The 15,133-nt window shown below is 54.2% G+C and overlaps 7 protein-coding genes across 7 annotated transcripts; 2 read left to right on the top strand and 5 right to left on the bottom strand.

Moving 5' to 3' along the window:
• Positions 1–134: 134 nt before the first annotated feature.
• ATEG_09601 (alpha/beta fold hydrolase) lies at positions 135–992 on the bottom strand (the record flags this gene model as incomplete). The annotated part of the gene is made up of 2 exons (XM_001218222.1): positions 135–496; positions 560–992. The coding sequence occupies 2 exons, from the start codon at positions 990–992 to the stop codon at positions 135–137; spliced, it is 795 nt and encodes a 264-aa protein (XP_001218223.1).
• A 507-nt stretch (positions 993–1,499) lies between these two features.
• ATEG_09600 (uncharacterized protein) lies at positions 1,500–2,309 on the bottom strand (the record flags this gene model as incomplete). The annotated part of the gene is made up of 1 exon (XM_001218221.1): positions 1,500–2,309. One exon carries the CDS (start codon positions 2,307–2,309, stop codon positions 1,500–1,502), a length of 810 nt encoding a protein of 269 aa, XP_001218222.1.
• A 352-nt stretch (positions 2,310–2,661) lies between these two features.
• Positions 2,662–3,783, bottom strand: ATEG_09599 (aldo/keto reductase family protein; the record flags this gene model as incomplete). Its single annotated transcript, XM_001218220.1, has 6 exons — positions 2,662–2,817; positions 2,872–3,241; positions 3,292–3,476; positions 3,530–3,587; positions 3,647–3,657; positions 3,712–3,783. 6 exons carry the CDS (start codon positions 3,781–3,783, stop codon positions 2,662–2,664), a joined length of 852 nt encoding a protein of 283 aa, XP_001218221.1.
• A 707-nt stretch (positions 3,784–4,490) lies between these two features.
• On the top strand, positions 4,491–5,813 carry ATEG_09598 (putative translation factor pelota; the record flags this gene model as incomplete). Its single annotated transcript, XM_001218219.1, has 3 exons — positions 4,491–4,568; positions 4,628–5,116; positions 5,169–5,813. The coding sequence occupies 3 exons, from the start codon at positions 4,491–4,493 to the stop codon at positions 5,811–5,813; spliced, it is 1,212 nt and encodes a 403-aa protein (XP_001218220.1).
• A 924-nt stretch (positions 5,814–6,737) lies between these two features.
• Positions 6,738–7,845, bottom strand: ATEG_09597 (uncharacterized protein; the record flags this gene model as incomplete). Its single annotated transcript, XM_001218218.1, has 4 exons — positions 6,738–6,905; positions 6,957–7,022; positions 7,088–7,699; positions 7,756–7,845. 4 exons carry the CDS (start codon positions 7,843–7,845, stop codon positions 6,738–6,740), a joined length of 936 nt encoding a protein of 311 aa, XP_001218219.1.
• A 2,566-nt stretch (positions 7,846–10,411) lies between these two features.
• ATEG_09596 (ER lumen protein-retaining receptor) lies at positions 10,412–11,541 on the bottom strand (the record flags this gene model as incomplete). Its single annotated transcript, XM_001218217.1, has 3 exons — positions 10,412–11,026; positions 11,100–11,386; positions 11,442–11,541. 3 exons carry the CDS (start codon positions 11,539–11,541, stop codon positions 10,412–10,414), a joined length of 1,002 nt encoding a protein of 333 aa, XP_001218218.1.
• A 2,672-nt stretch (positions 11,542–14,213) lies between these two features.
• Positions 14,214–14,830, top strand: ATEG_09595 (SANT/Myb-like DNA-binding domain-containing protein; the record flags this gene model as incomplete). The annotated part of the gene is made up of 4 exons (XM_001218216.1): positions 14,214–14,387; positions 14,557–14,589; positions 14,656–14,733; positions 14,789–14,830. The coding sequence occupies 4 exons, from the start codon at positions 14,214–14,216 to the stop codon at positions 14,828–14,830; spliced, it is 327 nt and encodes a 108-aa protein (XP_001218217.1).
• Between the last annotated feature and the right edge of the window lie 303 nt (positions 14,831–15,133).

The following is a 15,133-nucleotide window of genomic DNA, read 5'->3' as shown; positions in this document are numbered from 1 at the left end:
CCTTTGGAGACTGTAGAGAACGATGAGTAGATAAAGCATATCAAGCGAAAAGAGGGTACTGGTACTACAAGACTCCAATGACTTACAGACTCAAGTGCATACTCTTCCTATATACATGGACTTTTTTTGCAGCATTACAGCCCCTCGGCAAACTGTGCAATGGCTTTTCCAACCAAGTCCGGCGCCTCCAGACAGTGCCAGTGTCCCACCTGGGCCAACACCTCCATCTTCTTGTTCGCACTGGACACATGGTCAAAGATGTGTTGGCATCCCTCCAACGACGCCGACTTGTCCTCTTCGCCGGCAAGCAGCAGGAAGGGGGCCTTGATCGCGGAGTAGTCGATTGTTGGTGCGGTGGCGATAGCCTGACAGAGAGCCGCGTAGCCCTTGGGGCTCTGTCCCATGAGGAGTTCGCGGATAAACGACTTGACCAAATCCGGGCACTTTGATCCCGTCGCCTGGTAGGGGATGCTGTTTGCCATCGGCTCCATTCCAGCTATGACTGCGTCAGCAAACATGCCGGAAAGCCGTTAATCAACAAACGGATCACAATCCATACCTCCGGAGACAGTTTCACTTCTCTTGCTCATCACAGTTGCCAGAGTTTGCGACGGATGAGTCGGACCAACAGCCACCACTCCCTTGATCCGATCGGCATACTGCGATCCCAGGAGAGTCACAACCAATCCACCCATCGAGTGGCCCACCACCACCGCCTGGGAAACACGAAGAGCGTCCATCACGGCGACCACATCGGCGGCAATGGACCCAATGGAGACCGGCTGGCCGGTGTAGGGGGACCGCGCAGAGCCATAGGTGTCCAGAGTGATGCAGCGATGCTTCGAGGTGAGGTACGGAATGACCGGGAAATAGTAGTTCTGCGAGGACCCGAGTCCGTGAATGAAGACGAAGGTCAGACCCTTCTCCGGCGCACCGTCGGGATGGCTATCGGCGTAGTGCAATTGGTGGTCGTTTACAGTGATGAAAGGCATTGTGTTGGATTTTCTCGACTTTGACGGGGTTGGAGAGTTGATACCGTGAAAAGGAGAAGCCGCTAGAATATAACGGACCAGGAAGGAGGCATCCGAACGCGCCAGAGAAATAAATAAGAGAGCCCCTCATTGTTCGAAAGGCCCTGTCGACGTCATCGGCGATCGGACGGTTAAGCTCCTCTGTTTGTATTGTGACTTCCATTTCGACCTTTTTTGTGCGAGTCGAGTGCGATGTCGATGTTTCTCACATCTTCATCGCCTCCTACAGCTCCTCGTAGCATTCTTGAGGTGCTCCCTACTCATCAGACCATGCAACCGCAGCTATCTGTGGTTGAGGACATTCCGTCGGAATACCAGCAGAGGGCGGGGCGAAGGGCCGCCCGCCCAGCTTATCAACGCGCGAGCCGACGAGGGGCGACCGCCATCCGATCCGCCGCCCGTCGGGTCGGCTGGACCCAGGCCTCTGGGGGCGGTTCAAATAGAGGCATATCGCCAACCACAGAAGCCTCAGCCCGCATTCCATCGGACCAGGTCCCGTCCCAATCCATCGTGACAATCGATAATCTCATGCGCAAAAGCCTCGAGCAAGTCGGCAGTTTCGTCCCGGAACGACTCCGCTCTCAAGAATGCTCGTTTTGTAGGGCCCGGGTTTGACAGCTTGGTCTGAGGTTCTTGTCTACCCACATCCAGCGCGGTTGCCATCTTTTCGGCCTCCTTGATAATGTCTTCGTCGTAGAAAATCGAACAATCGGAAAACTCATCGTCGTCTCTCTCTTGCGCCTTCTCCTTCTCTTCTTCCGGTTTGTCACCCTCATTCCCTCCACCGGTCACCGTAGACACACCGGCATCAGCCTTGGGCTCTGGCCAGTCCGCAACGATGGTATCATCCGATGCGTAGTCATCCAGACCAGATACCTCACAATCGTCCTCCTCGCTGGATCCGCTCCCAGGCGTCTCGGCATGCGTCTCGGTCTCGTCACCTGAACGGCCAGGCTGTGTATCGGGCTGCGGGTCTTTCTTCAGGAAGTTGAAGAGCAGGGGTTGACTCGAGGGTACGGTTGGGGCATTCGGATCGGGCAGACCGAGTCGTCGTCGTTCCTCGCGGGCCTTGGCCTCCTTCTCCGCCTTTTTCTTCTTATTGGCAATGCGTCTCTTTTCCTTCTCGCGCAGGCTCTGCGCCCGGCGCTCGCGCTCCTCCTCGCGTTCGATCTGCGCGATCTGCGACGCGGTGAACTGGAACCGCTTGTTGCTGCGCTGGTATCGCCGGCGGACGGTGCGGGATTTCTCGATGATGATGCGTTTGGGCGGGTCGGGCATGGCGCGTCCGGGGACGAGGGATGCTCAGGGGGTTTCTGCCGGGGGGTTGACGAGGGGAGGTTTAGTAGACATGGAGAGCCAAAAAGAACTGTGGTATCCAAATTGGTTAATTTGTCGTAGCGGGGGATGCAGGTGCAACAGAGCGTTTGTTGTTATCGCTGCTTCCATGCGGGTAGCTGGGGTGCGGTAATACGTTCTGCCGACGCGGCTATATTTAGTGGGTTCATGCAGACACCAATATGCATATGCACTGATCTACGCTTGAGCAGTTCGTACCGAGTATACTCTATATACTATTCATGTTATTGATTTACACTTGACTCCTGAAAATAAACTCCTTCGCAGACGCCATCTACAGACGAGCGTCCTTGGCAGGGTCCCAGCAGACCGGGGCATAGATACCGGTCTTCAAGCTTGCCATATCTTCCTGCGACAGCTCAAAATCAAACACCTTGGTGTTCTCGATGATGCGGGACTCGGTCACAGACTTGGGAAGAGGAACGTATCCCTGTAATAGGTCAGCATCAACACCTAACACTACATATGATGAGGGATAACTCACGTTCTGCAAGCTCCAGCGGAGCAAAATCTGCGCCGGGGTCTTGTTGTGCTTCTTGACCAGGTTCTGCAGAACAGGCTCGTCCATGCGGGTCGCCTGGACCAAGGGCGAGTAGGCCTCCACAACGACATTGCGCTTTTTCAACCAATTGACAATGTCCTCGCGCGCGCACCAGGGGTGGATCTCATACTGGCCCACGGAGATCTGGCCGCCGGCGCCGCTCTTGATGTAGGCCTCCAGTTCTTCGAGATGGTGGATGCCGTAGTTGGAGACGCCGATGGAGCGGATCTTGCCCGTTTTCTGGGCCTCGACGAGCGCGCGCCAGGCGCCCAGGCGGCCTTCCTTTCCGCCGTACGGGGCGTGGAGCAGCACGCTTTGTCGTCAGTTGATGAAGATGTTGGGGGAACAGGAAGGCGGCCTTACAGATCGATGTATTCAATGCTAGCGGCGTCCGCAATGCTCGCCTCGATGGCCTCCTTGGCCTTTTCATAGGACATGTGGGTGGCAGGGACCTTGGTTGTGTAGAAAATCTGGGAGCGAGGAATGCCTGATTTGCGGATAGCCTCGGCGCATTGGGCCTCGTTGGCGTAGTACTTTGCGCTGTCGACCTGGTCCCATTGTCAGGATGCTGTGGTATTGTGAGCTGGGGATGAATGCCTACATGGCGGTAACCGGCCTCCAATGCCTTGAGGGTCACTTTCTCGGTGACGTCGGGGGGTCTGGTGCGGTCAGTTCATGCTGCGACACTTCATGTTCCAGTAGGCAGTCAGACACCTACGTTTGGTATACCTGGATCGAGGGAGGTTAGCAATGGGATTCAACACCTCCTGAAATGGAACTTACGCCAAAGCCAACGACCGGGATCTCATATCCCGAGACCATCTTCTGGGTCGACTGAAGAGAAGTCGGAGCCATGGTAAGGGAAGTGTTTCGTGAAGGAAAAATTCGATGTCGTGTCTTGATGTTGATAGACGGAGACGCAGTCTGGAGGGATTTCGCTTCTTATTATACACGAATGGCGTAACCGTCTGGGTCCGTCCCTCGGACTAACGACTTGGGATTCTTCATCATGGTTAGGTGGAGAACGATTATCACTGCGGGGCCTACCTCATGGCAGGCCGAACTCGGCGGTGTCGCGTAAATAGTAGATCATTCCGTAGGGAGAGTGTCCAGACTTCATCCAGAGGGATCTGAGGATCTCCGGATTGTTATTATATTGTACCCCTGGTTCCTCTCGATCAGCTGGGGGATAACGTATGAGCAACCCTAATCAATCAGATGCTATCCAAAACAGGTAGCTTAGGTTTTAGGGCAATCATGCCTTATCGATAACATCGCGCTAGCCCCTTTGGGTGGTCGGCCACCGCCCGCATCGATGATGCCAAACCGTCACCCAAGCTCCGTGGCTACCAGAATATTCATAGCCCGTCCTCCCCGGTACTATACCAGCTAACATATAGTCCATTGCACCTGGTGTCGCGCACCTTCCATACGGCTCGGAAATCCTCCTGGTCAGCGCATTACCACGGGTCCAGCACGGAAACGAAGCCCCGCCCCGCTCGAGACTCGACACATTCAGCATCTGTCTATACACGCCCCGCCAATAGACCTGACCGCGCAAGATGCGCCTTGTTAAGAACAAGGTCGAGCTTAATGGCTCGGGCACGGTGACATTATGTCCTGAAGAGCCTGAGGATATGGTACGCAGCGCCTGCAACCCAACAAAAAGAGAATGACGCAACTGATCCAGCACCCCCAGTGGCACGCATACAACCTCATCCGACCGGGCGACCTCCTCACAGCCAAAGCCGTCCGGCGCGTCACATCCACGCAGGAAACCGGCTCAACGTCGACTTCGCGCGTACAGCTGATGCTCCGGATTCGCGTCAAGAACCTGGACTTCGACCCGCAGAGCTCGCAATTGCATGTGGGCGGGCAGATCCTCAACGAGACGGATTACACAAAAGTCGGACAGCACCACACGCTCGACCTGGAGCTGAACCGCAACTTCACGCTCGAGAAGGAGACGGGGTCCGACGGCGAGGGCGTGGGCTGGGATAGCATCGCGGTCGAGATGCTCAAGGATGCCGTCGACGAGGGCGGGAAGCGGCGCGCGGAGGCCGTCGCCGTGGTCATGCAGGAGGGTCTGGCGCACATCTGCTTCATCGGGCAGTTCCGGACGATCCTCAAGCAGAAGGTCGAGATGTCGGTGCCGCGGAAACGGCACGGCGGTGGAGATCACGACAAGGTCTGCAGCGCCCATCCACCAGACACAAGTCCCGTAGGCTGACAACCACCAGGGGATGACGAAATTCTACCAGGTCACGCTGGACACGCTCCTGCGACAGATGGAGTTCAACACCAGCGCGACAGCGATGAACAACGGCGAGACGGTGCGCCCGGTGCTCCTGGCGTCGCCCGGGTTCGTGGCCGCAGGATTCCACAAGTACATCCAGGGAGTGGCGACGAGCAGCATGCCGGCGCTGAAGCGCCTCCTGCCCAGCATCATCGTCGTACACTCGGCGTCGGGCTACCTGCACTCGCTGTCGGAGGTGCTGCAGTCGCCGTCGGTGAAGACGGTGCTGGCAGACACCAAGTACGCCCGCGAGACGCGGCTCATGGACGAGTTCATGGAGCAGCTGCGCAAGGAGACCAACCGGGCGACGTATGGGCCGCGCGAGGTCGAGTCGGCGGTTGACCAGGGCGCCGTGGGGCCCGGCGGCGGCGTGCTGATCATCTCGAACCGCCTGTTCCGCTCGCAAGATGTGGCGGAGCGCAAACGCTGGGTGTCGCTGGTCGATCGCGTCCGGGATGTCGAGGGCGGCGAGGTGCGCGTGCTGAGCTCTGACCACGAGAGCGGCCGGCGACTGGACGGGCTGGGCGGTGTGGCGGCCCTCCTGACGTTCCCCGTCGTCGAGGAGGATCTGGACTCTGACGAGGACTAATGTATGCAACAAGAGACTGTGGAGAAGACGCCGCGTCGTTTGTACATAGCTAGGTTTCTCGGCGCGGCGCTCTTCCGTGGTACAGGACTGATCGATCAGACTTCTGGAATAAAGGGTACATCACGGTTTTTCATCCTGGCGGCTTCACGGTGGACACGAACAAGGACCGCTCCACGCGGGTCGACACTGCGTATGACGGCGTAGCACGGTGGTTATAGAAGTCCCGTCCAGAATACATACCCTAGAGTACACACATTCACCGAGAACCGCAGACAAGGGTCAGCCTTGTCGAGTTCTGCATATACAGGGATATTCCAAGGCGTTCGCGTAAGATGTTCAGCCTTCAGTAACCGAAAGGAATCCCCAGAGCGCTTCCACGCCCGCTGCATGTATCCGAAAAGGAACAAAGCCTCGCCGCCAGACGCGCCACGGAGTTGCCATCAGCGTTCTACAAGGTAGTCTTTAGAGTTCCGATCGGCAGTTGTGTCATTCTTCTGGTGTTCGAAGGAATTAGCCTGGCGCTTAGAGAGAATCGAGTCGTACAGCATGGGCGCCACCTGGACGGTCAGCCCCGGATCCTTGAGGATAGTGGCGGCTACGTGGAAGGATCTTCCTGGCATTGTTTCCGTTCAGCTGGTTTGTTCGGTTCCCTGCGCTGCGGTCATGTTTGTTAGGTCTGACTACAATGAAGAGAGTATAGGTCCGCCTCGGAAAGCTAGCCCTCTAGTGACTACGACGTATTGAACAAAATGGATATGTGTGAACCATAGGATGTACTAATGCTCATTACTGGGTATAGTTCAATTCGACGTACTCCGTATATTGATGAAGTAGATGCTTCCCATGCAAATCAAACCAACCTTAACACCATTCCTTATAGCAAAAGCAACCCCAGAAAGAAATTAGAGCCGCATAAACCCCATACTATCCTGTCGTCGTGCTGGGGCCTTCTTCGCGAGAGGCTTTCGTGGTTCGCCTTCGAGAAAGTTGAGAAGCCGATATTCGTGGAGCCCGATTGCGTGCATCAAGATAACGTAGCTGCGCTTCACATTGTTGTGGACTGTATTCCCTCCTTGCTCCTAACTCCCTCATCTATTGGATATGGTCAGACGGTGGGCCTTCAGCTTCCTGCATCCATCTTACCTTCTGTGCTATCAAGTTGTACTTCTCATGCTCCCAGTAGTCACGAGCCCTTATCAGCAGTTGAATCTGAACGAGCTGGTTAGCAGGTGCTCGGGTCATAGTACGGAGGTCAGGGTGGCGTACGTACTCACATCGCTCTCATCCCACCGGGCGAGGCGCTCCTTGCGTCGACGCAGTAATCGCATCTGAAGACGCGCCTCGGTCGCATCTTTGTGGAACGTCTCCCGGAACATCTCCCGGATGACTTTCCAAGCCAGATTCTGCTCGCGCAGCCGCTCAACGAATGCGTCTTCTTCTTCAGCTTGCGGGTCCCGTCGGCCTCGACCGGGAGCCCGCGGCCGCTGGGGTGGGTGAGGTTCAACGTGGCTCTGCCTGCGCTCTTGTTCAAGGCGCTGGAGTCCCTCTGGATGAGGGAGGATGTTAACGGGGCCCGCGGCTGTCGGGTTGGGGCTCCTGCGAGTCCGCTTCGGAGGCGGCTGTGGAAAGGAATAGGCGGGTTGGCTATATTCGTAGCCGGGTGGTAAAGTCCGTGGGACTTCTCCGGGGAACGCGGTCATGTCGAATCCGTGGGGCTGTATAGGTTCATTCACACCGTATTGAAAATCTTGGGAATGATGGCTCAGGACAGGGCTTGGTCGGGGTTGGGTAAAAGAGCTATCGGGAAGGCTCATGGGCGTCATGATGGAAGCCGACTGGTACGGCGCAGCCGAGGTATAAGGGTGGTTGATACCGCCATACTGGGCCTAACGATCCAACGAGTCAGTCATTGTAAAGAATCTTCTGGACGCTAGGAACATACTGCATCTACTTCGGTCCACTGTGACTGCATGCGCTCGTAGTACTCCTCCATCCCCTGCCCGGGGTTAGTCATGCCGTGTCCAAACGACATTGCCGCCGAATATTGACAAGATATCGGGGAAAACATAAAGAGGCCAATCAATTGGGCCTCTCAGGGATGTCAGGCGCGCGACAAACTGGGGAGGAAAGTGAAGCGCCGGGGGGGAACTAGTAACAGGGGGGTAGGAACGGCGGTAACAGGTTGAGATGAGTGAGTGGGTAGGTAGATTGACGGTATATTAGAGGTCGATTGAAGTAGAGAAGCACTATGAAAAGAACATAGAAATAGAACTGTCCCAGACACTTAGAAGTCTCGGATATGTGCGCGTGTCATCGGCTTGATATGGAATGAAAGAGACCACAGGAGGTGATATCCGGGTTCATATAGTAGAAGAGTGAGCAGTCGGGCTGTCTGCAAGGCAGGACAAAGACGTGAAGCTCTTCCTTCCACAGGTCTAGTGAGTCCCAAGAGTCTGGTAGACGATGCCGCCGGCCACTGTGCCGCACGACCCGGATAATAACTAGAGGTGCAGAGTTAACGATGAGCTTGGATCCAAGCGGCTACCCATTTTCGTAGGACGACACCGGCTTTTTGAGAGCCACCCTCTGATATGATATGACATGGAAGGAATCCAGCCCCCAAACCCTGGGGAGGCGCAGACTTGCACTTTCTTCCTCAGGCCCACCCAGTCACCCCAAGAAGAGGGCAGTACCCGCATTCACCGACCCAGGGCTCCGGGTCTCCATGAGTGGGACCGCTGGAATGAGCAACATGGCAAAGGATGAGGAACCGGTGCTTAACGGGCCGCAGGATCAGATGACGGTCGGCAGGGTAGCGCTTGACAAGAAGCTAGCCGGGGGAGTATCGAGCAAATGGGTGAGGAAAGGAAAGAAAGCTCCGCGGGGAGGGATCAGCCTTGAAGCAATCAACGATAGCAGTGGGAATAGTGGGAGTAGACCGTCCCTGGTGGAGCAGAGAATAGGCGATGGATTCAACAACGGTGGACAGTGGTCATGCAGGATCCCTTGGCACACTAGTAGGATGGATGATTGATCCAGGGAGATGAGATGGGGCGGAAGAGCACAAGACAGGAGATAGATGACATCGAGAAAGCTCCATGGAACAGGGGGTGTGATTTTTCTTGACGACGCAGCCATACATTAAGCGCTGGGAGACTGCGGCTGTAAGCGTAGGAGTAAGTCCCAGTGGGTTAGCGCGGGCTAGCGTCGAAGTTAGTCGGATTAACGAGCCGGGGAGATGAAAGCAACCTCATTATCAGAACCGGTTCGTTATACAGGTGTGTGCGCCTGATCTGACCACCAAGTGAGCCTACACCAGGGGCGGGTCTATCTGTACCCGGCTCAATCTAGCATGCACGATCCGTTCCCCGAATCGGGCTCCCGGGTGGTTGCATTTGCATCCAACCCTGGCCACGTGTCCCCCAAAGGGATGGCGATTTACGCGCCAGATGAGATGAGGATGGAATGCGAGTTCGAGCGATTCACGAAGTACGTAGTAGTATTCCAGACCGTCAGCGGGCGGTGGATCCAAGAAGCAGCAGACGCTAGGGATCTCGGCCCATGAGGGATCGTGGAATCTTCGGCCATTCGAGTGATGGGTCCGTCATTGTTCCTTGTGCGCTCAGGCCATGATGGCGTAGGAGTTGATTAACCACGCCATGGCCCCTCCCTCGACCCTTGGGGGTGATGGACATCCGATTACTCCGAGTGTAAATCCGTAGAGGGTCGAGAGTCGAGAGGAGGAGGATGCTGGAGGGCCGTTTCGGTAAGGCAGAATCCTGGGGTGCCGCTAATCTAGAACGGGTAAGCCAGTCGATGGTCAACGTGATGGGGAGATGAACGGTCTCTTTTCTTCTTCTGATACGGTGGGAGAAAAGGGGGCCAAAAGAGAGACAGTCAAAGGGAAACAATATTCAGGATCCTCCTGGTACTCCAGATGGATCGTCTTCGAATAAGATAACTGGATCATCCATCCGCATATACTAAGCTCACCTCATAGTTACACCACCCCTGCTGGGAAGCTCTCCCCCGGCGCTGCTGATCAGGCATTTTAGCCCTCTGGAGTAGAGTCCCTTGGCCCCCGAAACCATCCTTGAGGTTACTGAGGTGCTTCTTTGTCTGTTGTCATAACGACCCCTCTAATATCGTGGCTATGTCCCGGCGCAGCAATGACTTAGGGTTCTCTTGAAACGTCAGGACCCTCTGGATCACATAGGCGGGTATGATTCATGATCATCTTCATTCGTCCTTGCGCTTCATAGATCTAATAATAACAACATGACTGAACCTTCCGCAATCTCCCACACCGTCAAACGCGGGACATACCTTGGATACCCAAGATGGTGTGACGATAGCGGCAGGGCTGACTGCGCCCAAGAGAAAATAGACCATCCGGCTCCTATCCAAACCCTTGCCTATCGCCATGCAATTGAAAATAAAGAGCCTTGAGAGGGAAAAGAAACCGGAAAATACATCAGAGCATGCACCACACATGGACCCAGGTAAGCCAACAACTCAAATAGCAAATAGACCTGACGTGATATTTTCTAAAAATGAGATATACTCTTGCATGGCGGCACAGCGGATAACTCATTCATTCATGCAACTGAAGGAGGAGAACCCTTGCGTTGCGTCTGTCCATTCGCCTGGTTCGCGAGATGCTCATCGTCGTCCTCCAGGATCTCCCCCAGGCCATCATCATCATCGCTGTGGTTGGCATGATGGGGCTTGTTGCGGGAGTGCTCGTCCAGCGTGTCATCTGCAGAGATCGATATTCCTCTCGCGCCCCAACGGTTGCTACTCGGTCGCTCTCCGTCGCCGCTGTCTTCCTCGTCTCGAAGATTCTGCTCCTCGTCCGTGCTGTGGCGACGTCGGAAATTCAGCACCCGGTTCACTAGCCAGCTCCTCCGGAAGTCCTCTGAATCGACAACCCCTCCGTTTCGAAGCTTGACGCGCTGGCGCGAGTAATACACCCAGGCGAAATCAATATAGAAAGCCGTCTGAACGACGCCGAAGAAATCGGCAACCGGATCCCAATAGTGCTCCGCGCCGAATCCGCGCACCAACCAGTTCAGGATATAGAATGCGCGGTAAGAGCCCAGTGTGACGAGGTAGTAGGAATCAATGACCGTGGGGACGGTGGTCTGCCGCAGCAGTAACAGCTGCGGCAACACACAGACGGATTCCAGAACAATGGAAAACGCCCAGAAGATCTAAATGGCGCAAGCGGTCAGTATAACCCAGGTTCCGTACAAGATACGGGACCTTGCATGCAGGACGACTCACCTCGGTGAACCAATGGGATGGGAAACCTCCGTATGAGATCAGGGTCAAGATCGGAGCAAGGACGAGAGAAACCGCGGCCGAACCAATCCCTAACTTCCAAGCCCGCTCTCTTTCCCGGGTCCGAGGGAAGACCTTCATCATGATGTAGATGATGTAGAAGGAAGAGATGATATAGAAGAGCTTGAAAAAGACGTTATAGACGCTACTCCAACCGTTCGCACGAGTCAGATCAAGGTATCTGGTCACGAAAACGACAGCATAGAGCATCTGAGTGAGGAGCGAAACACCTAGCATCGGCGGGTGAGGATGGGGGAACTCAGCGGACACCGTCGGAATGCATACCTTCAGCACTTTTGTTCCGGTGGATAGCCCAGATCAAGATACATTTCGACGATATATGAGCCAGGTCGCCCAATATCCGGAAAATGTTGAGGTTGAGCATGTTGTATGAGTTGCGTGGTTTAAGAGGTGCTGCACTGTTGAGAGGTGTCTAGAGCATCACCGGAAGGCGTCGTAGCTCCGATGCTCGGGTCAGGTGATGATTTGAAGCTTGGAGGTGACCTGCTGCCACTTGTCACTATGGCCAAGCAATATAAGAAGGAGGTCGGAGAACAGGCAAGGTGGTGTTTAGCTAGGTAGCTAGCTAAGGTCCAGGCACCTAAGGAGGAGACAAGGCGATGTTGCAGGGGGTCTCAGGGCGGTCAACAGATAAGAAGAATGTCACGTGCTGTGTTATCAGTGACGTCAGCTGGTTACGCAGTCTGAGATCGCAGTAGTATCATGTCAACGCCAGCATGTTTCATACTTGAGCTGTTGCTGGAGATATTGACATGTTTACTGAGGTGGGTAGAGATACATTTTTATCAATAGAAGGCATAGTGTTTTGATGTTGCGCATCTTGGACTACCTCGCTCAAGCGGGTAAATATCTCGGTCCCTCCGCATTAATGGTACAGATCAAATAAGGTTCCCCACCAAGTCATTGGTGTAGAAGAGGGAGGAGATCAACAAATAACGCCCATCATATAACTTTGATATAGTTTCATTATTCATATATAAGCTACCGTATCGTCTGGGGGTGGGAAAAAATGATTCAACCATGTCCTTGGATGGCGACGGTGGATGATGATGACCTTACCCCGCTTCCCGCTGAGGAGAACAACACCGGTATCTTGGCCCAGGTATATATAGATTTACCACATTCAGTCTCACCTATTGTCTGAAACTTGCCTGGTTTCGCCATCGTATCCAGTCGGGAGATTTTATTCTCATGTTCTTGCGAGGCATGAACCGTGGTTGTAGCCATTCGCCGTCTCCACATGCGTGTCAGATCCTCAACTGCTTAGCTTGAATCCTTGTGTCTGGTAGGATACGAGGTGGCTCTTCTGGGTGGGTTTGAGAAGACAGCAGAAGTACTATCATCTGCGGAGATCAATCACCGGGTGATACCTACTAGATACCTATGTACTATGGAAGTAGCTGGTGTGGGTCGTCATCAAATCCATCCATCACATCACCGATCTGACTTGTCTGGAGATAAAATAACCCTCCGTCCCTGGAATAGTCTGGGAGAGACAGACAGGTACTGGACCAGAACCCGGGTCATGATAATTCCAATAATCTTCAGAAAAATAGAAAAAGCAAGTGTGTGTCCGGAGAGCACGGAGTTTGTGACGGGCGCCGCGTGCTGCAGTTGATTGATTGTCCCTCCCTATTATTATCAGTACCTACTAAGTTGTTGTTCTTCTTCTAAGGCTGGCTGGATTTCCCCTCCGTCTGTCGTTCGTCCCACTAATCTTGCACCTCGTTTCTTTTTCCTTCCTCCTCTTCCTCCTCCCGCTCTGCTCTCTCCCTCCCAATAACTACATCCCTCTTCTCCCCGCTTCCCTTCTTTTCTTTTCTTGTGTACCATCTGTCTTGACTTCATGTAACTCAAGTCACCAGGGACTCGGTCTCTTCAACCATGAACGCTGACCAGTAAGCCTGCTCATCCCGCCCCCTCATTTGGCTTGGGTTCTCTCCTCCATCTCCACTACTCCATCCTGACCAGTCCGTCTTATCATGAATAATAATCGCGACTCCAGTCCTCCAGCTCCGTACTATCTTCAGCCTTTGTATTCTCATCTGGACACCACCTCCGCTCCCACTGCTGCTGCTGTCTCGCGTGTCCCTCCGACGCAGCTACAGGGAAGAACTTCATCCGACTGTGCCTAAACCTATTTATTTATTTATCTATCTTTTCTCTTTACTACTTCCCTATACTTCCAAGGTTTCCCCACCGGCTCTATCTTGACGTTGGCTACCTACCTACCTATCTGCATGTAAACTTCATTCTATTGACCATCCCTTGACTTTCTTCTACTCCTCCTCTCCTATTCGGGGCTCTCTTTCTGCAGCGTCACGACCACGCTGTGGGATGACCCCCGTGCCATCGTCATTATTCACTGGTGTAACAACGACCTCGTCTCCCTACCTGACAGGCCAATCCCCATGCCATGTTCTGGAGTAGCAGATGAGCTAACCTCTGAAGCATGTGTATCTACAGATGAATCGGTGCAGCGTGATTGGGAATCCTACGTACCATCCACCATGTCGTAAGTTCGTCCTCGTCCTCCCTCGTCGTGGGGGTTTGTTGGCACGTCCCCGGCGCTCTGTCTGGATTTGATTGATTGCTTTGTTTTCTTGCATGGCGACGTGCCTCTGAAATCCTACCTATATATACGATATGCCCCCAGCTGTCATGTGCTTGATACAGTCCGATGTCCTTGTCCACATGTGACTGACGACATCATCTCTTGCGGCATCCTCTCACTCCTGTTTCATCTTTCTTTCTCTTGCAATTTTATTTCTGTCTTCTTGTTCCCTCACTAACCTGATCGCCTCTTCTCTCGTGCCTTGTGTCATCAGGTCCCCTCCAACCCCCAAAAGACTCAAAACACCATCCATTCCTGCCAACGCGCAAAATCATCTACTAGCCCAGCAACAACAACAACAACAACTTCACCCCTTCCAACCGGTCCCTCCCTTTGAGGGCATGCATATGCCCCCTCCTCAGGTTCCGCCTCCCAACCCTCGCAAGCGCCGTTCTTCTCACCAGCCGGTGACTGCACCCACCATGGCCGCCCCGGTCTCGTCCGCCTCCACTGGGGAGATCGCGCAGGACCAGAGCGCAGGGAAATCCGAGCCTCCTCGGAAGAAAGGCCGCACCAATACTCCCTGGACTGCCGAAGAAGAGCAGCGACTGAAGACCATGCGCGATGCTGGCCGTAGTTGGAGCGAAATCGCCAAGGTGAGACATTGCCCCTACTGATCCCTTCGTTTCGTTTCGTCTTCCCACGACTGACCCTCCTTAGACATTCCCCGCGCGTACTGAGGGTAGTGTGAAGAAACACTGGTACAAGGTATCATCTCGCCCAGACAGCCGTCGATAACCAACACTGTGATACTCATGATGATAGGACATGCACTACGCCGAGTTCGCAGAGGACGAGGTGTGTACTACCCCGAACAGGTCCATCCAACCATCCCAATGGTTTACTGACACCCGCCAGTCCCAGGCCCTTCGGGAAGCAATCAAGGAGTATGAAGCCAACAAGTGGAAGGTGATTGGGCAGAAGGTTGGAAAGCCTGCGAAGGTGTGTCCTCGTCAATTCGACACCATCAGGGGCACCGCTAATGACTGCAATGCAGGCCTGCGAACAGTATGCCAAAGAGCATTTCAAAGATCTCTAGACCTTGATGAATTTGACGACGTGACGACGAACGCTTCCATGCATCCATTCTGCGATTTGTTTTAGCATTCGACCTTTCTCCCTTTTCGATGCGAGACGATGATCACTGCGACAGTTGCAATGGGTCCAGGCTATGGAGTTGGGATTTCCTGTCTTGGTTTCTTTCTAGCTTTCTCTCCTCCCTTCGATTGCTCATTCTAGTTGTCTCTATCCGTGCATGGATACCACATGATTTCCAGCGCTGCTTCCGAGATCCTGCTTCCACCGCTGTACCGGACGAGTTACCGTAGATAGTTTATGGGCA

Source organism: Aspergillus terreus, genomic scaffold (genome assembly GCF_000149615.1).
Source record: "Aspergillus terreus NIH2624 scaffold_15 genomic scaffold, whole genome shotgun sequence".
Taxonomy (NCBI): Eukaryota; Fungi; Ascomycota; class Eurotiomycetes; order Eurotiales; family Aspergillaceae; genus Aspergillus; species Aspergillus terreus.
The sequence above is the reverse complement of the archived record's forward strand: the minus strand, read 5'-3'. Positions and strand labels throughout refer to the sequence as shown.